Raw genomic sequence first — 25,907 nt, forward strand, 5'->3', positions numbered from 1 at the left:
TGCTCTCCCTGCCTTCCTGCTTCTCTCTCTCTTTCTGCTCTCCCTGCCTTCCTGCTTCTCTCTCTCTCTCTTTCTGCTCTCCCTGCCTTCCTGCTTCTCTCTCTCTCTCTTTCTGCTCTCCCTGCCTTCCTGCTTCTCTCTCCCCCCTCTCTCTAAACTCTCCCTCCGTCTCCTCTTTCTCTCCTTGATATTCTCAATTGGATCCATTTTATAAAATACCGATTCCCCTGCCCACCCCCCACCCCACTTTCATCTTCAAACCTGACCACCACCACTTATCACTCAATACAGAGACAGAGAGAGAGAGAACTGTGTTAATACTCGGCTGTTGATTCAATTCCTGTGTGTCCCCTGCTAATGTTCTCCATGGCAACCATCTGAAAGCTCCAGCTCAGGTTATTGTTTAACCTATCAATTTACCCCCTTTTGAAACGGTTCTTGGCTTGGAACTATCTTCTTCTTCAGATTCTATTATTCACATTCCCATTGTTCCATTTAATATGTTTCACAATAACATTCAGGCGCAGGAGTGGCTGTGGGGTAAGTAGCTTGCTAACCAACCACATGGTTCCGGGTTCAGTCCCACTGTGTGGCATCTTGGGCAAGTGTCTTCTGCTATAGCCCCGGGCCGACCAATGCCTTGTGAGTGGATTTGGTAGACGGAAACTGAAAGAAGCCCATTGTATTATGTGTGTGTTTGTGTGTCTGTGTTTGACAACCGATGCTGGTGTGTTTACGTTCCCGTCACTTAGCGGTTCGGCAAAAGAGACCGATAGAATAAGTACTGGGCTTACAAAGAATAAGTCCCGGGGTCGAGTTGTTCGACTAAAGGCTGTGCTCCAGCATGGCCGCAGTCAAATGACTGAAACAAGTAAAAGAGTATACTTTCATGCCACATGTTGATAACATCACATGCTCATATTGTCACATGTTGATAATGTCACATGTCAATAATGTCACATCTGTGAGATTTTTTTTTCACAAGAGATTGAGGATAGTACATGTTGAAGAAGTGTAATTATTTCTGTCTCCATTTGCTCTCCACAGTGACTCTGATCATTCAGATAAAACATATTTAATCAAGATAGCTGAACAGCTTATCAAGGAACCATTTTGTCTCGTTTGTTTGTGCCTCTTAACCTCCTTACTGCCACACATCGAATGGAAAACACTGTCTCTACGTTTTGATTAATTTTTAAAATAATAAACAAGCATAGGACGCGGGAGTGGCTGTGTGGTAAGTAGCTTGCTTACGAACCACATGGTTCCGGGTTCAGGCCCACTGCGTGGCACCTATAGCCTCGGGCCGACCAATGCCTTGTGAGTGGATTTGGTAGGTGGAAACTGAAAGAAGCCCGTCGTATATATATATATATATATATATATATATATATGTGTGTGTGTGTATGTTTGTGTGTCTGTGTTTTCCCCCCAACATCACTTGACAACCGATGCTGGTGTGTATACGTCCCCGTAACTTAGCGGTTTGGCAAAAAGCGTCCGACAAAATAAGTAGGCTTACAAAGAATAAGTACTGGGGTCGATTTGATCGACTAAAGGCGGTGCTCCAGCATGGCCACAGTCACATGACTGAAACAAGTAAAAGAGTAAGCAGGCATCGTACCTCAGAGGGGAACTTTCTAGGTGCAATCCCATGGTCATTCATAACCAAAGGGGCTATTCAGCCTTATACTATTTTTGTAGTGCGTGTGTCTGTGTGCATGTGAAGTTGCATTGCTCAGTGGTTAGAGCATTGGACTCACAACCATGAGTAGTGAGTTCGATTCCTGAACCGAGCCATGTGTTGTGTCCTTGAGCAAGACACTTTATTCCACGTTGCTCCATTTCACTCAAGTGTAGAAATGAATTTTGATGTCACTGGTGCCAAGCTGTATCGGCCCCTTTGCTTTTTACTTGGATAAAATCGGTGACATGGAGAGGAGGGGAGGCTGGTATGCATGGACAACTGATAGTCTTCCATAAAACAACCCTGCCTGGACTTGTCTCAGGGGGGAATTTCTAGGTGCCATCCCTGGGCCATTCATGACCGAAAGGTGGGTCTTTACTCTATGACGGAAATACTTTATATTACACAGAACGTATGAAATAAGGGTTAATTAAAAATCTGAAATCCAGCTTGGATATTAAGGACAGATTTATGTAAGGGCTTTGCACAGGCTAAGGGTTACAAATTAAAACAAAGGTTTTGTAGTATAGAAACCAGGAGCAACGTCAGGTAGACAGGTGTAGCAAAATGATAGATTTGTTTGCTTCTGGATGTCCTTCACACATCTTCAATGAACTTTGATAATTAGTCACTGCAATTTTGTTTGATTGGCTCTAATGAGCTGTATTAATCATGTCATTGATTAGAAATCAACTTCCAATTTACCCAATTAAACAAAGCATTTACAGTGGAGGGAAGAATATAATGCTGGAATTTACCGAAGCCAATTCCTGATGGTGAACTGGAAGAGTTATTAGCTGGAGCACCGCCTTTAGTCGAGCAAATAGACCCTGAGACTTATTCTTTTTGTAAGCCCAGTACTTATTCTATCGGTCTCTTTTTGCCGAACCGCTAAGTGACGGGGACGTAAGCACACCAGCATCGGTTGTCAAGCAATGCTAGGGGGACAAACACAGACACAAAAACATACACACACATATATATATATATATATATCCGACGGGCTTCTTTCAGTTTCCACCTACCAAATCCACTCACAAGGCATTGGTCGGCCCGAGGCTATAGGTGCCACGCAGTGGGCCTGAACCCGGAACCATGTGGTTCGTAGAGCAAGCTACTTACCACACAGCCACTCCTGCGTCCTATGCTTGTTTATTATTTTAAAAATTAATCAAAACGTAGAGACAGTGTTTTCCATTCGATGTGTGGCAGTAAGGAGGTTAAGAGGCACAAACAAACGAGACAAAATGGTTCCTTGATAAGCTGTTCAGCTATCTTGATTAAATATATTTTATCTGAATGATCAGAGTCACTGTGGAGAGCAAATGGAGACAGAAATAATTACACTTCTTCAACATGTACTATCCTCAATCTCTTGTGAAAAAAAAATCTCACAGATGTGACATTATTGACATGTGACATTATCAACATGTGACAATATGAGCATGTGATGTTATCAACATGTGGCATGAAAGTATACTCTTTTACTTGTTTCAGTCATTTGACTGCGGCCATGCTGGAGCACAGCCTTTAGTCGAACAACTTGACCCCGGGACTTATTCTTTGTAAGCCCAGTACTTATTCTATCGGTCTCTTTTGCCGAACCGCTAAGTGACGGGAACGTAAACACACCAGCATCGGTTGTCAAGCAATGCTAGGGGGTCAAACACAGACACGCAAACACACACATACACACATAATACGATGGGCTTCTTTCAGTTTCCGTCTACCAAATCCACTCACAAGGCATTGGTCGGCCCGAGGCTATAGCAGAAGACACTTGCCCAAGATGCCACGCTGTGGGACTGAACCTGGAACCATGTGGTTGGTTAGCAAGCTACTTACCACACAGCCACTCCTGCGCCTGTTGTGTTCTTGAGCAAGACACTTCATTTTGTGTTGCTCCACTCAGCTGTAGATCGGTCGCCCTGTGACAGACTGGTGTCCTATCCGGGGGGAATGTTGGCTTGCTTGCCTGTCTGTCTAGCCAGAGGGATGGCAACATTTGAAAGCTACAATCATGTGAGGGGCCCCATTATGACCAGCACAGTATAACAGCATTTGATGGTCTCATTGATAAATTGATGTGTGTGTGTGTGTGTAGTGGTGGGTGTGTGCTAAGAAATTTCCCCATCACCTGGTTCCGTGACATTTTTGGCAGGTGTCTTCTACCATAGCCTCAGGTCGACCAAAGCTTTGTGAGTGGATTTGGTTGATGGAAACTGAGAGAAGCCCATTGTATTATGTATGCATGTGTGTGTGTGTGTGTGTGTATATATATATTTATGTGTGTGTCTGTTTTTGTCCCCCGCTATGACTTGACAACTAATGGCGGTGTGTTTATGTCACCATGACTTAGCAGTTGGGAAAAAGAGGCTGATAGAATAAGTACTAGGCTTGCAAAGAATTAGTCCTGCAATCGATTTCCCTGACTGAAATCCCTTTAAGGCAGTGCTCCAGCATGGCTGCAGTCAAATGACCGAAACAAGTAAAAGAATCTAAGTATAAATAAGTACACACACACACATACATACACAACAGGCTTCTTTCAGTTTCCATCTATCAAATCCACTCTGGGTTACAGAAGACACTTGCCTAAGGTGCCATGAAGTGGGACTGAACTCAGAACCATGTGATGCCATACCTGCATCTACATATCGTGTGTGTGTGTATACACACACAATTTTCTAGATATCCTATTATATTTCTTGTTTTTAAATTGATTTATTTCATTTCTAATTCTTGCTTTTGTTTTTTTTTTTTTTGGTTTTTTTCTGTTCTCTGTTTTGTAGGTGTTCGTTTGCCACAAATGAATTGTGCCAGGATTGGTTTAAGCGCCTCAACGCAGTCATCACAGCCCCAACACGAATGGAAGATCTTTTTGCGTTTGCATTCCATGCTTGGTGTGTGGATCACTGCAACAGGGAACAGAACTCCTCCTGCTATCAGTTATGCGTGCAAAATTCTCCAGGTAAAACCACTCTTAGCCCACCTTGTAACACCTTTTCCAAATGTAGTCATAAGTTCTGGGATTGATTTCTTTGACTAAAGGCGGTGCTCTAGCATGGCCACTGTCAAATGACTGAAACAAATAAAAGAATAAATGAATCTGTTTCGTTATGCTAACAGTGATTAAACAGGTGTACAATACCTAGTTTTCAATCATTACATCTGTTTTCCAGGTAAAAACCACTCTTAGCCCACCTTGTAACACCTTTTCCAAATGTAGTCATTGTCTTCGTTGTCATTATCATTCTTATGATCATCATCGCTTCAGCAGCTGTTTCGTCATGCTAACAGGGATTGAACAGGTCTGCAATACCTATTTTTCAATCACCATCACTTCAACATCTGGCACTGGCATGGCTGTGTGGTAAGATGTTTCCTTGCTAACCACATGGTTCCAGGTTCAGTCCCACTGCGTGGCTCCTTGGGCAGGTGTCTTCTACTATAGCCTCGGGCAGACCAAAGCTTTATGAGTGGATTTGGTAGATGGAAACTGAAAGAAGCCCGTTGTATATATATGTGTGTGTGTATGTTTGTGTGTCTGTGTTTGTCCACCCAACATCGCTTGACAACCGATGCTGGTGTATTTATGGCCCTGTAACTTAGCGGCTCGGCAAAGAGACAGATAGAATAAGTACTAGGCTTACAGAGAATAAGTTCTGGGATTGATTTGTTTGACTAAAGGCGGTGCTCCAGCATGGCCACAGTCAAATGACTGAAACAAATAAAAGAATAAATGAATCTGTTTCGTTATGCTAACAGGGATTGAACAGGTGTACAATACCTAGTTTTCAATCACTATCACTTCGACATCTGTTTCGCCATGCTAACAGGGATTAAACAGGTGTACAATACCTAGTTTTCAATCATCATCATCAAGATCACAATCATTACATCTGTTTTCCATGATGGCATGAATGAGACAAATCTTCACAGATTATCTTAATTCCAGTCAGTTTTTCCTTCAAAATTACTGCTGCCTTTCTAGTTTGGTCGGAGGACAATGTCTTACTCACATCTCACAGTTTAAGGGGTGATTTCTGTAGCCTGTCGCCTCCCCTAACACTAATTGACTGATTGCATTGGGAAAATCATTCAAACCGATATATAATAACGGTCAGTCAGTGATGTTGTGAAAAGCCAGCGGGTTCTTTTTGTCATCCAACATAGTAGGTGCTTAATTAGCATGTGTCATGAGCAAAGGATGACATCTCTGGCTGTTGACAACAGTTTTAAGACGATCTAAACAACATCCACTTTAAGGTGGATGTCCTAATTATTATTCATTACAAAACACTGCTACTGTCACTTTTATATATATAAATATATATATATATATGTATATATATATATATATATATATATATATATATTCACTGTCACTTATATATATATTCATTTAAGGCGGCGAGCTGGCAGAAACGTTAGCGCGCTAGACAAAATGCGTAGCCGTATTTCGTCTGTCGTTACGTTCTGAGTTCAAATTCAGCCGAGGTCGACTTTGCCTTTCATCCTTTCGGGGTCGATAAATTAAGTACCAGTTACGCACTGTGGTCGATGTAATCGACTTAATCCTTTTGTCTGTCCTTGTTGGTCCCCTCTGTGTTTAGCCCCTTGTGGGTAGTAAAGAAATATATATATATATTCATTCACACACACACACACACATATTCACACACACACACACACATATTCACACATACACATTCTCACACATACAGACACACACATACTCACACATAGACACACACATAGACAGACACACACAAACACACACACATATACATGTATACACACACACACACACACACACATATGGCTCATCTTCTTTTGTATTCTAATACACATGATGACATCTACTCATCGTTTTCTCCGTTAAAAGTATTTAGTCATCATATGTTGATGGTTCAATAAGTATTTCACTCGTGACCTTATTATCCTAACATTTAATCAATATTCCAAATACGAATTTGCTTCTATAATTAGTAATCCACGAATATTATTTTTAGAATTTTCGTGGAGAGGCTTGAATGTGTTTTTTGCCTTTGGACCCTAATTTTTGTGACTGTTCTATATACTTATTCTAGCTGTTACTGCTGTTGTCCTGTACTATTTATAAAAAAAAAACACCACTTTCAAAGTTGACATCTGTCAAGTTAATCTTTTTTTAAAACATAATTATTATTTGCCCTTGAGGCGAATAAAGATATATCCTGCCATGTTATGAGTCCTTAATGTCTTTGTGGAGTACTAGGAGCAGTGTTGGGACATATGTAGAGTGTCTTGGGCATTTTAGGTTTGGCGAAGTCCACCCATCGCCAGACCTGACTGCAGTTGATTCCTTCCTGAAGGTGAGAAAGCAACAGACCCCAAAAAACAGATTTAGAGAAAAACTCAATCACAGTACAGGATTGGTATTTTATCGACCCTGAGGGAATAAAAGCCAGAGCTGACCTCTGTGAGGTTTGAATTGTAAGTGCCGAGAGCCAGAATAGACCCATGTCGGGGCAAATACTGGTGTCACACAGATGGCACCCATGCCGGTGGCTCGTAAAAGCACCCATTGCACTCTAGGAGTGGTTGGCATTAGGAAGGGCATCCGGCCATAGAAAACCATGCCAAATCAGACTGGTGTTTGGTGCAGCGCCTCAGCTTTACCAGCCCTGGTCAAATCATTCAACCCATGACAGCATGGACAACGAACATTAAATGATGATGACAAACTTTATTAAGCTGATGTTTGAAACATTTGTCAGCATGAAATTTTGATGGAAAGTTTTAATTTAGATCTTTTAAAACACTGAATTTGTATCCTGGAACTAGAGACAATCTCAGGTGGGTCGATAGCAATAGGGTTAATGGTGTAATAATCATACAGGGACGTGTCGTGGACAATGCATAAGTGAAAAGGTTCTGTGTTGTGGTAGTGGTTGGGGATTTCTCAGGTAGCCAGGTGAGACATAGAAAGAATTACCTGAAAATCTGGCCAAGAAGTGCCCACCCCCACTCTACCCCTTGAGAAAAAGTTGAGATCAGGTTGTAAGCTGTGATAGCACAGATCTTCCCCCATTGGTGCTGGCAGTGGGTATTGAAAATAAATTTGCTGTTGGTTGTAATTTTGTTTATCTATTTTCAGTGGAAAGTTATCAACTGCGATTTGGTAAAGAGGTGAAACGGATGAATTTTGATTTGAAGTCAGCATGGAGGATATCTTACATCAACGAAGATTATGAGTAAGTGGAGTTTAGATACAGTATACATATAATTGTTGTACACTGGTGAAATTGGACAGCACACTTGTCACGGAAACAATGATATGTGGGTTCAAGCCCCATGTGTCCAGGAAAACCTACTTTTTTCCATGGAGGGCTTATATGCCCCATTAGTAGACTATTTTCTTTAGGTATTGCACAGTGATCGGTTACAAGGTTTTAGCTTATAAAATACTAATATGTACAGAATTGTAAAAACCAACACTGCTTAACAAAAACTATTGCAGAAAAATACGTATAATTGAGGAAACGAAAAGTCGAAACAATGTTACAAACGTTTCCATAAATGAATGTTATTTATTCTGTATTACATACAAAGTTATGCAACATATGCACTTCCTCAGACGTCCTGATTTGAATCACAACAAACTTATATGAAGTAGGTGCAGAAATGAAGAACTGATTTAATTTTTGGATGTTCTCTGGGTGTTTGATGTGTTGTAGGGTTCATCATCATCATCATTTAGCGTCCGCTTTCCATGCTAGCATGGGTTGGACGGTTCAACTGGGGTCTGTGAAGCTGGAAGGCTTCGTCAGGCCCAGTCAGATCTGACAGTGTTTCTACGGCTGGATGCCCTTCCTAACGCCAACCACTCCGTGAGTGTAGTGGGTGCTTTTTACGTGCCACCCGCACAGGTGCCAGACAGAGCTGGCAAACGGCCACGAACGGATGGTGCTTTTACGTGTCACCAGCACGGGGGCCAGGCGAGGCTGGCAACGGACACGAACGGATGGTGCTTTTACGTGTCACCGGTACGGGGCCATGTAATAAATTAAATCATGAAAATGTGATGTGATATGTGTGGAAGCCCAGGGAGAAACTGTCACATGGTTGTTTTGCAACTAGAAACAACAACCAAATCCTCAAATCACACTGTCCCATTGTTAACCCTCTACCATTTAAACTGGCCATATCTAGCTCAAACATTCTACCTATTTTACATTAAAACTGGCCAGATCTGGCCTCTCACACCTACCCTACAATGCCTCTGTAAAGATTAGTCATTGGGCTGCAGCCATTCTGGGGCATTGTCTTGAAGGGTTTAGTCAAACAGATCGACTCCCCCCCCCAATACTTACTTTTTAGGTCTGGTGCTTATTATATCAGTCCTTTTTCCAAACCACTAAGTTACAAGAGTGTAAGCAAACTAATACAAACATAGAATCAAAACTAACCATGGAAAAAAAAAACAATTGTGGAGATCTCCACATGAAACCATTGGTTGCCTTCTTAATCCACAAATAAAGAATATTTGCACTTATTCTCACTGTTCATTACTAGCACACACACACACACTCATATCTATGTGCTGGTGGCACATAACAAGCACCATTCAAGCATGGTCAATGCCAGTGCCGCCTGACTAGCTCCCATGCCAATGGCACATAAAAAGCATCCACTACACTCTCAGAGTGGTTGGCGTTAGGAAGGGTATCCAGCTGTAAAAATATTGCCAGCTCAGATAGGAGCCTGGTGCAGCCTCCTGGCTTTCCAGTCCTCAGTCAAAACGGCCAACCCATGCCAGCATAGAAAGTAGAAGTTAAACTATGATGATGATGAAAAGGCGGCGAGCTGGCAGAATCGTTAGCACGCTGGGCGAAGTGCTTACCGGTAATTCGTCTGCCGTTACGTTCTGAGTTCAAATTCAGCCGAGGTCGACTTTGCCTTTCATCCTTTCAGGGTCGATAAATTAAGTACCAGTTACGTACTGGGGTCGATATAATCAATAATCGATTTAATCCGTTTGTCTGTTCTTCTTCGTCCCCTCTGTGTTTAGCCCCTTGTGGGTAGTAAAGAAATAGATGATGATGATGATATGACGGTCTGAAGTGATGCAACATTCCCTTTTCTTCCTGGGAAAACAAAGCTTCAGAATACAGGACCTGGTACCACTCCTGCTTCTCAGTTCAAAGATTTGAGCAAAAACAAATCCAACATCAGGACCAACTTTGTGCAAGCATGAAGGCACGCTGGCAAAACACTGCTCCTCTAAATGGAGACCTTACCTGTCATTGTGTGGTTTTGTGGCACAAAGCAAAGCAGGCCTTACTGTCCACTCAAGAAAACAATTGAGAAATGATCCACGAGCACTCAAGCAAACTGAGTCCTCAACTTGTTCCATTTGTCAAAAGGTCTGCAAGGGCACCAAGAGGCCTCAAGAGACACATTTGTGTCCGTAGAATAAGATTACCGCTTTATTTTACTGAACCCTTATTTGTTGTTCACAACAGGAGAATCTACCATCCATACATACATACATACAACACACACACACACACACATGCATGATGGGCTTCTTTAGTTCCCATCTATCAAATCCACTCACAAGGCTTTGGTCAGTTCGATTTCAAATTCTGGTACAAGGACAGCAATTTCAGGGGAGGGGAGGGGAAAAATTGATTACATCAACCCCCAGTGCTCAAATGGTACTTATTTTATTGACCCCGAAAGGATGAAAGGCAGACTCACCTTTGGCAGCATTTGAACTCAGAACATAGACAGATGAAATGCCACTAAGCATTTTGCCTGCCATGCTAACAATTCTGCCACCTCACCACCATATTACTAATTATTAATTAATTTTAATTATTAATCAAAGCATCTGCAATGATATATGTCCAAGCAATTAGTATTTTCTAATGATGTTTCTGTGTTTTGGGTTGTTCTTTACTTGTGTTTTTCTTTGTCCAGGATTTGCCCTTCATATCCTGAAGTCCACATCGTTCCTGCTATTATCACGGATGAAGAATTGAAAAATGTTGCAAGTTTCCGATCCATGCGAAGGATTCCGTCTGTGGTTTGGAGGTAAGATAGTTTGACACATTCTTATTTCTTTATTACCCACAAGGGGGCTAAACATAAAGGGAACAAACAAGGACAGACAAAGGGATTAAGTTGATTACATCGACCCCAGTGCGTAACTGGTACTTAATTTATCGACCCCGAAAGGATGAAAGGCAAAGTCGACCTTGGCGGAATTTGAACTCAGAATGTAGCAGCAGATGAAATACCGCTAAGCATTTTGCCCAGCATGCTAACATCTCTGCTAGCTCACTGCCTCTGCCACCCCACCTTGACACATTCTGGGGGTTGTTGTCTCTCTCCTGTCCTAGACAGGTGTGAATGTTTTTATCTCTGCGGACTTCATTACATACATTCGACCCTTTAGATGCCAGGAACACCAAAAAGGGAAGAAAAAAAATGCACCTGTTATACACAAAGTGGTTGGTGTTAGGAAGGGCATCCAGCCATAAAAACCCTTACCAGAACAGGACATTGGAGCCCAATGTACTTAGGACATTGGATCATGTCAATCCAACATATGCTAGCATGGGACATGGGTGTTAAATGATGAGGAGGAGGAAAAAGGGAGATGCTGCCACTAACGCCTGAGATCTAGGATCCAAACCTTCCTCTTTGTTATTCAAAAATCTTTAATATTTTGTTCCAAACACCTATTTCACAATAGAAGGAAATTGTAATGGTGCCATGTAGGAAGCACCCAGTACATTTCTGTAAAGTGGTTGGCATTAGGAAGGGCATCCAGCCGTAGAAATCATGTCGAAATAGACAAACATCCCAGCATGGAACATGGATGTTAAATGATGAGGGGTGGGGATGCTGCGACTGATACCTGAGATCTAGAATCCAAGCCTTCCGCTTTGCTATTCAAGAATTTGTAAAGGAGACAAAAACTGAAAAATTATAATAAATCTGTGCTACCACGACTTAGGTCCTTTTATGTTCCCTGAAGCCAATAAATAGGATTCACAAAAGTAAAATAAACTTCTATTGTCATGTGACCAGGACAGCCATGTTAGATTCAGTCAAGATGACAATTTGACTGGGAGGCTGAAGGTTGGAATCCACTTCCATCCTAGAATAAAATGAACTTTCTATCTTGCAAAAATGAATTTTCAGAAAAAAACTAGATTAAAACTACAGTTTAGTTAGTTAGTTAATTTTTTGGCTCAAAAAGCAAAAAAGCAAGGCCATGTAGGGGGACATGGAGTTATGTACAGGGTGGTGTTCATGTAAAGAGTTCAGGCCACTTGTGGTCAAGGGAGACTTTGAACCGAGCGGTCGTCGGCATCTTCACCATCTCGTCCGGCAGCTTATTCCACGGATCCGCAACCCGGACGGAGAAAGCCCCTCTCCTTCGATTGAGATGAAATTGTTGCGGATAGAGCTTTTCGGAATGACCCCGCAGCCGATGCTCTGGAGCAGGAGTGAAGAATAGCTCCTTCGAGAGGTTACACTTTCCGCTTATGATGTTGTGAGCAAGAATGAGATCACCACGGCGGCGGCGTTTTTCTAGAGAATAAAGGTCGAGCGTCTTCAGCCTTTCTTCATAAGACAAATTCTTGAGACCAAGAACCATGCGGGTAGCCAGCTTCTGGACTCTTGGGAAGATCATTCTGCTTGTCAGTAAAACCAGAATTTACTGTGGCCATTAGAACTTACCCTTTTGGCATTATATATTTAGTCTGCAAAATCCTGATAAATAATTACTTTAAACCAATGCAACCATTATGACATGCTGTTGTTTTCCCCTTGTGTGCAGAGATCAACGCAGTGGGGCAGTTATTTCACGAAGCAGTCAACCGGAAATTGGCTGGCTCGGCTGGAGAAAAACAGAAGATGAAAATTTACTGCAAGCCATTGCCATGGCTTGTGCACGAAACCCAGGCACCAACAGTAAGTTTCAATCCCAAGCAGACATTACTGAAAGCACAGAAGGCATTGACAAAGGTCAGTTTCTACGGTTTTCACATTTTTTTTTTTTGTTATTTTCCATAATGCAGTTTTGGAAATTGTTTTGGAATTCTCCCGTGACACACGTCTTGCATTTCCGTATCATCAATCTTCATGTGCTTTTCTTTCCATTCTTTATATTTCAGATGAGATGACAATGGGTATAAGAGAGAATTCCACCAATGCTCTTGGTATGTTGATTATCGATGCTAGATCGTACAGTGCAGCTATTGCCAACCGAGCGAAGGGTGGTGGCTGTGAATGTGCAGGTATGTTGATCGGACCCTTAAATAACTCTCTCCTCTATTTTGTTTATCTGTAAATGACCTAAAGATAGACATCAAATTCATTCTCTGTCAAAATTGTCAAAGTGAACTTGCATGGCTCAGTGGTTAGAGCGTCGGGCTCACAATCATGAGATTGTGAGTTCAATTCCTAGGCTGGTCTTTGTGTTATGTTCTCGAGCAATACACTTTACTTCACATTGCTCCTGTTCACACAGCTGTAGGGATGAGTTGTGATGTCACTGGTGCCAAGCTGTATCGGCCTTTCTCTTGCATGAGATTGGTGGCATGGAGAGGGTAGGCTTTTTTTTTTTTTTTGAGGGCCATATGGATCCCAGTTGAGAACCACTGCTCTTAAGGTGAATTTACCCTGTTTATCAGGTGATGAGGTTGATAATGTGTCAGAATCTCCAATCCTAAAAGACTGATGTTTCCTACATCAGATCAGCATCACGGTGTCCAACCCATCTCTTGTTGTTTTCAGTAATATTCTATCTAAATGTTCTCTGTCTGCTGCTATTTTATACCTTCTCAATTAACCCTGTTAAGCATTTAAACTGACCAGATCCCACCAAAATTGATAATATAACTATTATCGGGGAACGTATACAAAGGTTTAATTATTCAAAATATGATCCCTGAACATCTGTGCATTTCTTACATCAATTAACAAGGTCCTTTATGCCTCTTCAATAAAAATCCAAAGGTTTCAATGCCAAGAAATCCTTGAATTCAGTTTCGACCTTAGTTTTGGAACGGAAGGTTTTTTTAGCCTTAAAAAACTGTCTAGATCAGTGCTTTTCAAACTTTTTGTTGGAGCGAAACCCCAAGGAAACATTCCACTGGCTCGAGGAACCCCTGTGCAATAATTTAATAGTCTTATGCACACATATCTGCACAGGAGAATTAAAAATTACTGCCGATTTTAGCAGTTTTGTAAATTCTTGCGGAACCCCTGGACTGTACTGGTGGAACCCTAAGGTTCCGCAGAACCCTGGTTGAAAACCACTGGTCTAGATGCTTGAAAAAGTGGTAGTCGGTGGGTGAAAGATCACGAGAATATGGAGGAGGTGGTAAAGTCTCATATCCCATCCTGGAAACGTACGGTCGTGCATTGTCATGGAGAAGAATTGGACCACTTTGATTAACAGGTCTCATTTTGCTCAAGCGAACATGTACTTCTTCCAGTTGCATAAACTTCTGATGTAATGCTCTGGTTAGGTTCCAGAAAGCTGTATCATTTTCAAATGCTGATCGTCAAGGATGGATGGACATCCTCTACCTCCTAAATTTTCCAGGCCCTTATCCCCACCACACAATCTATCAAACACATTTCTTCTTTTTACAGTTTAAAATTAAGGATTTCTATGCTTCAGAATTATACTCTGAAAGAAATCAATAAAAACTTATCAAAGAGTACACGTCAATTATTAAGCATATATATAATTTCATCTAAAACACTTATATTGAATTTGAGAAAATGTTTTTGAAAATTCGGACAGTCTTTCCTGGACAGTCTAACAAGAATGTTTGTTTCTGACCTTGTCCAAGTCTCCCCCTGTTGTCTCCTCAATATTATTATATGACATCCCTTATCTAAACCAATCCTGTTTCATTTTCCCCCACTTCAATCCCCCTTTTTTCTATGTCTTCCTTTCTCTCTTCCTCCAGAATATTATCCAAATTGTGAGATCCAGTTCATGAACCTTGCCAATATACATTCCATCAGGAAAAGCTTCTGTGCCCTTAGGACTTTGTGTGGATCATCTCCTGATCAAACAAAGTAAGTTTATTTCATATTTTAATCTTGTTTTCTGTACCTGATCATCATCATCATCATCGTCGTTTAACGTCCGCTTTCCATGCTAGCATGGGTTGGACGGTTCAACCGGGGTCTGGGAAGCCCGAAGGCTGCACCAGGCCAGTCTGATCTGGAAATGTTTCTACAGCTGGATGCCCTTCCTAACGCCAACCACTCCGTGAGTGTAGTAGTGGGTGCTTTTTATGTGCCTCCTGCACAGGTGCCAGACGAGGCTGGCAAATGGCCACGCTCGGATGGTGTTTTTTACGTGCCACCGGCACGGAGGCCAGGCGAGGCTGACGAACGGCCATGCTCGGATGGTGTTTTTTACGTGCCACCATCACGGAGGCCAGGCGAGGCTGGCACGGCCACGATTCATATGGTGTTTGTTATGTGCCACCAGCATGGAGGCCAGGCGATGCGGCACTGGCTACGGCCACGTTCGGAAATATTTATTAATTTGTTTCTTTCTTTATGATCTCAATTTCTTATATATTGAAAGTTTCTATATTATATAGATATAGGCGCAGGAGTGGCTGTGTGGTAAGTAGCTTGCTAACCAACCACATGGTTCTGGGTTCAGTCCCACTGCGTGGCATCTTGGGCAAGTGTCTTCTGCTATAGTCCTGGGCCGACCAATGCCTTGTGAGTGGATTTGGTAGATGGAAACTGAAAGAAGCCCGTCGTATATATGTATATATATATATATATATATGTATGTGTGTGTGTCTGTGTTTGACCCCCTAGCATTGCTTGACAACCAATGCTGGTCTGTTTACGTCCCCGTCACTTAGCGGTTCGGCAAAAGAGACCGATAGAATAAGTACTGGGCTTACAAAGAATAAGTCCCGGGGGTCGATTTGCTCGACCAAAGGCGGTGCTCCAGCATGGCCGCAGTCAAATGACTGAAACAAGTAAAAGATAGTAAAAGAGAATATATACAGGGTGTCCATAAATGCCCTTTGCATCATCACCATTGTTTAACATCTGCTCTCCATGCTGGCATGGGTTGGACAGTTTCACATGGAGTTGTCTAGCAGGGAACTGTCCTAACTCCAACTGCCTGTGGCATGGTTTCTATGGCTGGATGCCCTTCCTAATGCCAACCACTAAGCAGTTTGTGCTAGGTGCTTTTTTTTACTTTCTGAAGTGATTCATGGTCTTGGATTGGTGTTTTTATTTAGTTTTTTATTAAACCAGGGCTGGCCAACCTGAGGCTTGCGGCTCGCAGACTTTTATCTTGCAGCTGGCTTGATACTTTCTTGAAGTATTGTGTTTAATTTCAAAATAAAATTGTGTAAAACATTTGTTTCAGAATAAATTTAAAATTTTTAAGTGACGATAAAGCAAAGGCCTACACTTTTATAATTTTAAACAAATATGTAAAAAGTATGGAAAATTCTTGATTCTGTAGTTTGACTATTTGACTATTAGTGCATAAAGTATACAAGCAGCCCTCAAAAAAAACCTCGTAATTAACCCTTTCGTTTCTGTATTTATTTCGAGATGCTCCGTGTGTCTTCCAATTATTTTAAATATTACAAAGAGTTTAGTAAAATAACTTGGTTATCATTAAGCTGGTGTTAAGAACATAAATTGTGATTAAGGTCTGGTGGAAGATTTTAATTCAAAACTTATGAAAACAAGACATTTGTTACCATATTTCTGTTGAGATTCTCTGTCTTCCTTTCAATTAATTTTAAATATAACAAAGAATTTAGTAAAATAACTTGGTTATCATTAAGCTGGTGTTAAGAACATAAATTGTGATTAAGGTTTGGTGGAAGATTTTAATTCAAAACTTATGAAAACAAGACATTTGTTACCATATTTCTGTTGAGATTCTCTGTCTTCCTTTCAATTAATTTTAAATATAACAAAGAATTTAGTAAAATAACTTGGTTATCATTAAGCTGGTGTTAAGAACATAAATTGTGATTAAGGTCTGGTGGAAGATTTTAATTCAAAACTTATGAAAACAAGACATTTGTTACCATATTTCTGTTGAGATTCTCTGTCTTCCTTTCAATTAATTTTAAATATAACAAAGAATTTAGTAAAATAACTTGGTTATCATTAAGCTGGTGTTAAGAACATAAATTGTGATTAAGGTCTGGTGGAAGATTTTAATTCAAGACTTATGAAAATTAGATATTTGTACTAGAGAGCCAGGTTGGTATTGAAAAGGTTAAAATGGCCCTCAATGTAATTCGAGTTGGCCAGGCTTGTCGTAAACCTTCTCAACTCTTATAATCATCATCATCATCATCATCGTTTAATGTCCGCTTTCCATGCTAGCATGGGTTGGACGGTTCAACTGGGGTCTGGGAAGCCCAAAGGCTGCATCAGGCCCAGTCTGATCTGGCAGTGTTTCTACAGCTGGATGCCCTTCCTAACGCCAACCACTCCGTGAGTGTAGTGGGTGCTTTTTATGTACTTATGTTTTTCTTTTACTTTTGTAGCTGGCTGTCTGGGCTTGAAAATACCAAGTGGCTTCACCATATTGCTAATCTGCTGAAAGCTGCCTGTGTCGTTGCTAGTGCAATCCACAAAGAAGGTCGACCAGTTTTGGTGCACTGCTCCGACGGCTGGGATAGGACCCCTCAAATCGTGGCCTTGGCAGAATTGCTTTTGGATCCATACTACAGAACTTCCTATGTAAGTAAAACCTCCTCGTACCCTAAACCGGTTCATCCCTGACTGTAGGGATTCTAAGTGACCGTTAATCAATTTCTTTCAATTTCTTGTTCCACTCCTTAGACCACAGTCATGCTGGGTCACCACCTTGAAGAAATTTGCTCAGACAAATTGAACCCAGTATTTTAGTTTTTTTTTTGTTTGTTTTTTATTAAGCCTGATAGCCTGGTACTTATTTTATCAGTCTCTTTTTCTGAATGGCTAAGTTATGGGGATATAAACAGACCAACACAGGTTGTCAAGCAGTGGTGGGGAGAACAAACACTGACACAAACACACGTGCATGCACTTGCACAAATACGCATGCACACATATACATGTGTGTGTGTGTGTATATATATGATGGGCTTCTTTCAGTTTCCGTCTACCAAATCTACTTACAAGTCTTTGGTCAGCCTGAGACTATAGTGGAAGTCACTTGCCCAAGGTGCCATCCAGTGGGACTGAACCTGGAACCATGTGGTTGGGAAGCAATCTTCTTACCACACAGCCACACCTGCACCTATACATATATATACATATATAAAACAGGCCTCTCTTCAGTTTCCGCCTACCAAATCCCCTAACAAGGATTTGGTCAGCTCGAGGCTATTGTGGAAGACATTTGCACAAGGTGCGATGCAGTGGGACTGAACCTGGAACCAAGCGGTTGGGAAGCAAGCTTCTTACCACACAGCCACACCTGCACCTATTCATCTTTAAATATATATTTTTGTAGTTCTTTGCTGTTTTACAATCTGATCATAATCATTGATATCTCTCTCTCTCTCTCTCTCTCTTTAATTTCCAGGGATTCTATGTTCTCGTCGAAAGAGAATGGCTACAGTTTGGCCACAAGTTTGCTGACCGGTGTGGTCATGATGTCAACAACGGTGATTCCAATGAACGTTGCCCGGTCTTCTTACAATGGTTGGACTGTGTACACCAGATATATCGTCAGTTCCCATGTGCTTTTGAATTCTCTGAAGCCTTTCTGGTAAGTTCATTAAGGTACACACACACACACATGCCACCCTTTTATGCAAACTTAGGACTGGGTACTATAAGCAGTTATAGGATGGCCACTGAATTAGATCTTGTCTCCTTGATGTCATCACCAAAAGACCTCTGATGACTTAACCTTTAGCACTCTGTAGGTGCATCATATGATCACACAAGTTTTCTCCCCTCTCTTGGCAACACAGTGTGCCTGCAACTACAGGAGGAACAAACTCGTATGGCACCACGATGCACCTAAAGCGTGTTAAAGGTTGTTACTTAACGTTTGTTGTCCATGCTGGCAAGCTGGGGGGGGGGGCTGCACCAGACTCCAGTTTCATTTCGCGTGGTTTTTACGGCTAGACATCCTTCTTGACCAACCTTACAGAGTGTGCTGGGGGCTTTTGTGTGGTTCCGGCATGGAAAGCAGATGTTTGATGTTATGAAGTCCAGTCTATTCTACTGAAATAGCACGTTTTAGATTCTACAGGTTTTGGGCCTGTGCTGAGTTTGTGATGCATTTTTTTCCAAAATTCCTGGTGCTTAAGTTTACATCATAGAACCAGGGTTGGTCTCAAGCAGCTTAGTATCAAAAGGGCTATGTCTCAAAACCCACTCTGGTACCTAATTGACAGCTAGTTAAAGATGTATAAACAGTGAAGACAGTATGCCATTAACAAACTGTCTTTTTCACATCCATTGGAGCACAAATCACTCCTCATGAACGCAGGTTCATGAGATGGTTGTAATCTGTAAACAGGTTTGAATAGGAACCAGAAAAGGAAGTATGAACACACACTGTGCATGTGCACACTGAATTCATAAAAGCACCCACTACACTCTCGGAGTGGTTGGCGTTAGGAAGGGCATCCAGCTGTAGAAACTCTGCCAGATCAGACTGGAGCCTGGTGCAGCCATCTGGTTTGCCAGTCCTCAGTCAAATCATCCAATCCATGCTAGCACCAGGCTCCGGTCTTATCTGGCAATGTTTCTACAGCTGGATGCCCTTCCTAACGCCAACCACTCCGTGAGTGTAGTGGGTGCTTTTTACATGCCACCTGCACAGGTGCCAGGCGAGGCTGGCATCGGCAACGGTCGGATTGGTGCATTTTACGTGCCACCGGCACGGGGGCCAGTCGAGGCGGCACTGGCTTCAGCCACGATTCGGATGGTGCTTTTTACATGCCACCGGCACAGAAGCCAGTCGAGGTGGCGCTGGCATCAGCCACGCTGTACATTTAATAAACCAGCTCAAAAATCTTTCTTTTGATCTCATTGAATACTTGCAATTTATCTATTGATTTGTGTTCAATATTAACAATATTCACATATTGAACTCTTATTTTTTATCTAACTTTTTTTTTTGGTTTTTCAGATAAAATTAGTCCAGCATACCTACTCCCGACTCTTTGGGACATTCTTATGCAATAACGCCAATGAGCGCAAGAAAGCCAAGTTGAAAACCAAAACAGCTTCTGTTTGGTCCCTCCTGTTGCCTGGCAACAAAAGGTTCACCAACTCCTTGTATAACCCTTCAACAGATCAGGTACTGCCAATTACTGTGTGCTTGTCTTTTTGTTTTTTTCAAATCCAGTTTAATCCGATGGCTTCCCCCCCCCCACCCATCCTCATGCACTACACCAGCTTCACTCTCCCTTCCTCCACCTACTCCTATTGCCAACCCAACATTATATCCTCTTTCTTTCTCTCTCTCTCTCTATCTCTTTTTCTCTCTCTTTCTCTCTATCTCTCTTTCTGTCTATCCCTCTCTCTATCTCTCTTTCTCTCTCTCCCTCTCTCTCTCTCTATCTCTTTCTCTCTTTCTATCTCTCTTTCTCTCTATTTTTCTTTCTCTCTATCTCTCTCTCTTTCTCTATTTCTCTTTCTCTCTATTTTTCTTTTTTCTTTCTTCTCTATCTCTCTCTCTCTTCTCTCTTTCTCTCTATCTCTCTTTCTCTCTATCTTTCTATCTCTCTTTCTCTATTTCTCTTTCTCTCTATTTCTCTCTATCTGTCTCTATTCTCTCTATCTCTCTTTCTCTCTATCTGTCTCTCTCTCTCTCTCTCTCCTCTCTCCCCCCTCACTTCCGTCAACTGCATCATCATCATTCTGCACTGTCAGTCATCTCCTTCTCCCTCCTCACTTCCCCATCCTCATCATCGTGTATCCCCACCCCCTCTGCCCCACTCTTGACATCATGTATGTGAACAAGCATCATCATCATCATCACCCAACCGATGCTGCTTGTTTCCTCTCTTTCATGAAAAAACACATCTGGAGAAATAACCGGCCCTCCATCAGTTGTGGCAACAGAACAGCCTGCTCGTGAAATTAACGTGCAAGTGGCTGAGCGCTCCACAGACACATGTACCCTTAATGTAGTTCTCAGGGTGATTCAGCTTGACACAGAATGTGACAAGGCTGGTCCCCTTTGAATTACTGGTACAACTTATTTTTGCCAGATGAGTGGAGCAGAGCAGCATGAAATAAAGTGTCTTGCTCAAGGGCCCAGCATGCCACCAGGAATTGAACTCATGTCCTTACAGTCATGAGCTGAATACCGTAGGTGGTGGTTGGCAGCAGGCAGGGCATCCAGCTGTTGAAAAATTTGCCTCAACAAAATCTGTCTGACCCATGCAAGGCTGGAAAAGTTGACCTTAAATGATGATGATGATGATGTTGATTCTGTTTCAGATTGGTAAAATGGCTGAAGTTGTAGATTACCTTGTTAAATACCTAGTAGTATTTAGGTCCAACGTGCGACAATCCCTCAGATAAAATCTCAAATGTTGTTGAGTTTATTTGCAAATACTTTGTGATTAATAGATACCAAGAAATGTGTTACTAGAGTAATTTTAATATTTTAAAAGTGAAAGTGTAACCAGTGTCACATCAATGGCACCACCCATGCTGGTGGCACATAAAAAGCACCCACTATGTTCTTCGTGTGGTTGGTATTAGGAAGGGCGAGTTGGCTGAAGCGTTAGCACGCTGAGGGAAATGCGTAGCCGTATTTCGTCTGCCGTTACGTTCTGAGTTCAAATTCTGCCGAGGTCGACTTTGCCTTTCATCCTTTCGGGGTCGATAAATTAAGTACCAGTTACGCACTGGGGTCGATGTAATCGACTTAATACCTATGTCTGTCCTTGTTTAGCCCCTTGTGGGTAGTAAAGAAATATATGTGGTTGGTATTAGGAAGGGCATCCAGTTGCAGAAACCATGCCAAATCAGATTGGGGCCTGGTGCAGCTCTCCAGCTTACCAGTTTTCAGTCAGACCATCCAACCCATGCCAGCATGGAAAGCAGATGCCAAATGATGATGATGATAAGGTGTTGAGCTGGCAGAATTGTTAGCCTTTTGAACCAAATACTTGGTAGAATTCCGTCCGTCTTTACATTCTGATTTCAAACACCACAAAGATTAACTTTGCCTTTTATCTTTTTCCCCGGGTTGTTAAAATAAAGAACTAGTCGGGCGCTGAGGTCCCTGTAATCAGCTGACCCCTTCCCCACAAAACGTCGACCCTTGTGTAGAAAAAGATTATTATCATTATTGTTATTAAGGTGGCAAGCTAAAAGAATTGTTAGCACACCTGACAAAGGTGGCAAGCTGACAAGGTCCTCAACATGCCAGACAAAATGCTTAGGGACTTTTCTTCGGGGTTTATGTTCTGAATCCAAATAACATTTAGGTCAGCTTTGCCTTTCATCCTTTCGGGGTTGATAAAATAAAGTACCAGTTTCGCACTGGGGTCAATCTAATCAACTAGTCCCTTCCACTGTGCTTACAGTAGAAAGAATATTTTAATCAGCTTGATCAATTTCATACAGATTTCTGGTGTTTTGCCAATATAATTAATTAATTAATTAATGATGTTTACTTCATGAAATAATTTGTTTCTTTCACTCATAAATTACCTCTTTTTTTTTTTCTCTTTTTTCTCTTTCCAAATACACTTCTCTTACAGGTTCTCTATCCATCATGCCATGTTCTCAACCTAACACTATGGACACACGTTTTTCTCTCCAACAATTCCTTCTCCACCAGTTCAGACGACATTGTCGGTGCAAACGCCAGTGACCATTTCCTCGACGAGCATAAAGTCGACCACAACAACTTGGGCAAGACGCGCTCCTACGACGACCTGGTCGGTGTGGAGCACCCAGCGTACTTCAGCAGAAGGCTGAGCGACCCGAACATTGCCGTCGACAATCACGAGCAGGCAATGTTCCCAGCCAAAGAATGCAGCAACAGCGTGTACAGTCTAATAAACGTGAACAGCAATCATTTATTGGAAGAAACCAGTGCGAGCCCTCCCCAGGAACTGTTCAACGGTAACCACTGCGCTTCGACGCCCGACAGCGAACCAGCGGATAACATTGAAGAGGGGAACACAGAAATGGAGTATCAGATAAAATTCGGAGAGGAACTTCTCAACGGTGACATCTTGACAAACCTTACAAACAGTGAGGTAAACGGCAATTCCTCGCTCCCTTCTTTTATTACATCTGTCAGCAGTAAACCACATAGGACTTTGAACAAATCTTCCCAGGTCTCCGTCAATGAAACATTTAGCAATTCTATAGCTCCCATTGTAGATGAACCTCTTAATAAATTAACTAATTTCAGAAATACCTGTACTGCTAAAACGTCATCGTCATCGTCGTCGAGCACAGCTAACTTGCCGGCCAATGTTTACATGAACGGCAACATCGAGCACCAAAATTCTAGTAGTAGTAGCAATAGCAGCAGCAGCAGCAGCAGTAGTAGCAGTAGTAGTGAAGAAGACGACTATAGCGCAAAATGTAACGAGGAAAGGACTTTACAAATTTACTCCAGTATTAGTACAAGCACTAGTGATATTAGCGACTCCCGGATAGACGCCAATGGTGGCGACTCTTCTTCTTCTACGGCAGTGCCGCCGGCTGTCTCCCCGGCCGAGACTGAATACCGGTCTATCCCCCGCTCATCTCTAAAGTTCAACTACTTGTTTGAAAGTAAAATGAATATCTCCAAGACAAAATCTTGTCCCAGCACACCAAATATACCCATGGCACAGTGTCTGAAAAGAGCACTCACCCCCGTGACACCTGCTGCTGAAAGTAAGGTAAGGAACACCCTACATATTTAACTACAAGCTTCTAATTTATTTATTTATTTATTTATTTATTATTATTATTATTATTAATGCGGTGAGCTGGCAGAATCGTTAGCACGCCAGGCGAAATGCTTAGCAGTATTTCGTCTGCCGCTGCATTCCGAGTTCAAATTTCACCAAGGTCGACTTTGCCTTTCATCCTTTTGAGGCTGATGAAATAAGTACCAGTTACACACTAGGGCTGATGTAATCGACTAGCCCCCTTCCCCACCCCACCAAAAAAAATTTCAAGTCCTTTGTGCCTGGAGTAGAAATGGTAATTATTATTATTAAGGCAGGAAGCTGGCAGAATCGTCAGCATGCCAGGCAAAGTGCTTGGTGATATTTTGTCTGCCACTGCATTCTGAGTTCAAATTCTGCTGAGATCGACTTTGCCATTCATCCTTTCAGGGTCGATTAAATAAGTACCAGTTATGTACTGGGATCAATGTAATTGACTTAATACCCTCCTCCAAGCTGCTCTTGTGGCAAAAATTTGAAATCATTATTATTATTATTATTATTATTATTATTATTATTATTAAGGTGGCGAGCTGGCAGAATAGTTAGTGCTGGACTAAATGCTTAGCGGTATTTTGCCCGTCACTATGTTCTGAGTTCAAATTCCATCAAGGTCGTCTTCGCTTTTCATCCTATCGGGGTCGATAAGTGTCAGATGAACACTGTGGTCCTCTCCCCCGAAATGGCTGCCCTTGTGGCAAAATTTGAAACCATTTTTATTATTAAAGCAGCAAACTGGCAGATTTGTTATCCTGCTGGATAACAATGCTTATGGCATTTTGCCTGTCCTTACATTCTGAGTTCAAATTCTGCCGAGGTCAGCTTTGCCTTTCATCCTTTCAGGGTTGATAAATGAAGTACCAGTGAAACACTGGTCCTCTCTCTCCCAGAATTTCAGGCTTGTGCCTTTAGTAGAAAGGTTTATTATTTTACCTCTCTCTATTATCATGTATACTCTCTCTCTCTCTCTCTCTCTCTCTCTCTGCTAGAGATCAATTTTAACAACAAAATCTTATTTGGGGCCCCCAAGGGTCATATGAACCCTGGTTGTGAACCATTGCTATAAATGTTGACCATCAGTTTATTACATTGTACATCAGTGCTAGAACATTGTTCTGTCCACAGAAATAGCTGTGCTTAACTCTTTGCTTGTCCTTTCCTCTCACGTGTGATATACACAGCTTATATTTCCCCAGTGTCCGTGTGTCATATAGGATACACATTCTCATTTTATTTCTCAACCACCAGAGTAACTTGGGTCATATGAAAGGAAAGCTTTGTATTACTCAGAATGTACGTAACACTGACTAACTAAAAACCTGAAAACAAGCATAGGCATTAAGGAGAAACTTGTAAAAATGCTTTAGACAGGCAACGGGTTAACTCCTACAATGGAGTTTGAGTCACTTAGTGTCTGTAACGCTCCTTAACCCTTTCGTTACCAACCCGGCTGAAACCACCTCTGTCTCTGTAGTACAAATGTCTTGTTTCCAAAAGTTCTGAATTAAAATCTTCCACTAAACCTTAGTCACAATTTATGTTCCTAACACTAGCTTAACAATATACTCTTTACTCTTCTTACTTGTTTCAGTCATTTGACTGCGGCCATGCTGGAGCACCGCCTTTAGTCGAGCAAATCGACCCCAGGACCCATTCTTTGCAAGCCCAGTACTTATTCTATCGGTCTCTTTTGCCGAACCGCTAAGTGAAGGGGATGTAAGCACACCAGCATCGGTTGTCAAGCAATGCTAGGGGGACAAACACAGACACAAACATACACACATATATACATATATACGACAGGCTTCTTTCAGTTTCCGTCTACCAAATCCACTCACAAGGCTTTGGTTGGCCCGAGGCTATAGTAGAAGACACTTGCCCAAGATGCCACGCAGTGGGACTGAACCCAGAACCATGTGGTTGGTAAGCAAGGTACTTACCACACAGCCACTCCTGCGCCTATATCTAAGTTAATTTACTAAATTCTTTGTTATATTTAAAATTAATTGAAACACAGAGCACTTCAACAACAGAAATATGGTAACAAAAGGGTTAAAGGGACTTTCCCTGGAAGAAATCCTGCAGCCTAAAAGCATTTAACAACACCTACATGAAGTGTACACACACACGCACACACACACACTTCCTCTCACTCAGTTGAGAGGTCCTTGTATTGCAGGCTCATGTGTATTAGTGCCAAATGAGAAGCACCCATGCACATGGGTGCTTTTCATGTGTCACATGAAAAGCACCCATACCAATGCCAC

General features: G+C 41.9%; 1 protein-coding gene across 7 annotated transcripts in view; it reads left to right on the plus strand.

The window, feature by feature from the left end:
• The window catches only part of LOC115224738 (myotubularin-related protein 3), a 288,784-nt gene that overhangs the window by 220,457 nt on the left and 42,420 nt on the right, over window positions 1–25,907 (plus strand). For all 7 annotated transcript variants that reach the window (XM_029795619.2, XM_029795624.2, XM_029795620.2 and 4 more), the window contains 10 exons: window positions 4,480–4,658; window positions 7,830–7,926; window positions 10,658–10,771; window positions 12,531–12,718; window positions 12,868–12,990; window positions 14,677–14,788; window positions 17,269–17,464; window positions 18,294–18,479; window positions 19,857–20,027; window positions 22,450–23,589. In XM_029795619.2, coding sequence (XP_029651479.1) covers window positions 4,480–4,658; window positions 7,830–7,926; window positions 10,658–10,771; window positions 12,531–12,718; window positions 12,868–12,990; window positions 14,677–14,788; window positions 17,269–17,464; window positions 18,294–18,479; window positions 19,857–20,027; window positions 22,450–23,589 — 2,506 coding nt within the window. The remainder of the gene's footprint in view (window positions 1–4,479; window positions 4,659–7,829; window positions 7,927–10,657; window positions 10,772–12,530; window positions 12,719–12,867; window positions 12,991–14,676; window positions 14,789–17,268; window positions 17,465–18,293; window positions 18,480–19,856; window positions 20,028–22,449; window positions 23,590–25,907) is intronic.

The sequence above is a fragment of the Octopus sinensis genome, linkage group LG26 (genome assembly GCF_006345805.1).
Source record: "Octopus sinensis linkage group LG26, ASM634580v1, whole genome shotgun sequence".
Taxonomy (NCBI): Eukaryota; Metazoa; Mollusca; class Cephalopoda; order Octopoda; family Octopodidae; genus Octopus; species Octopus sinensis.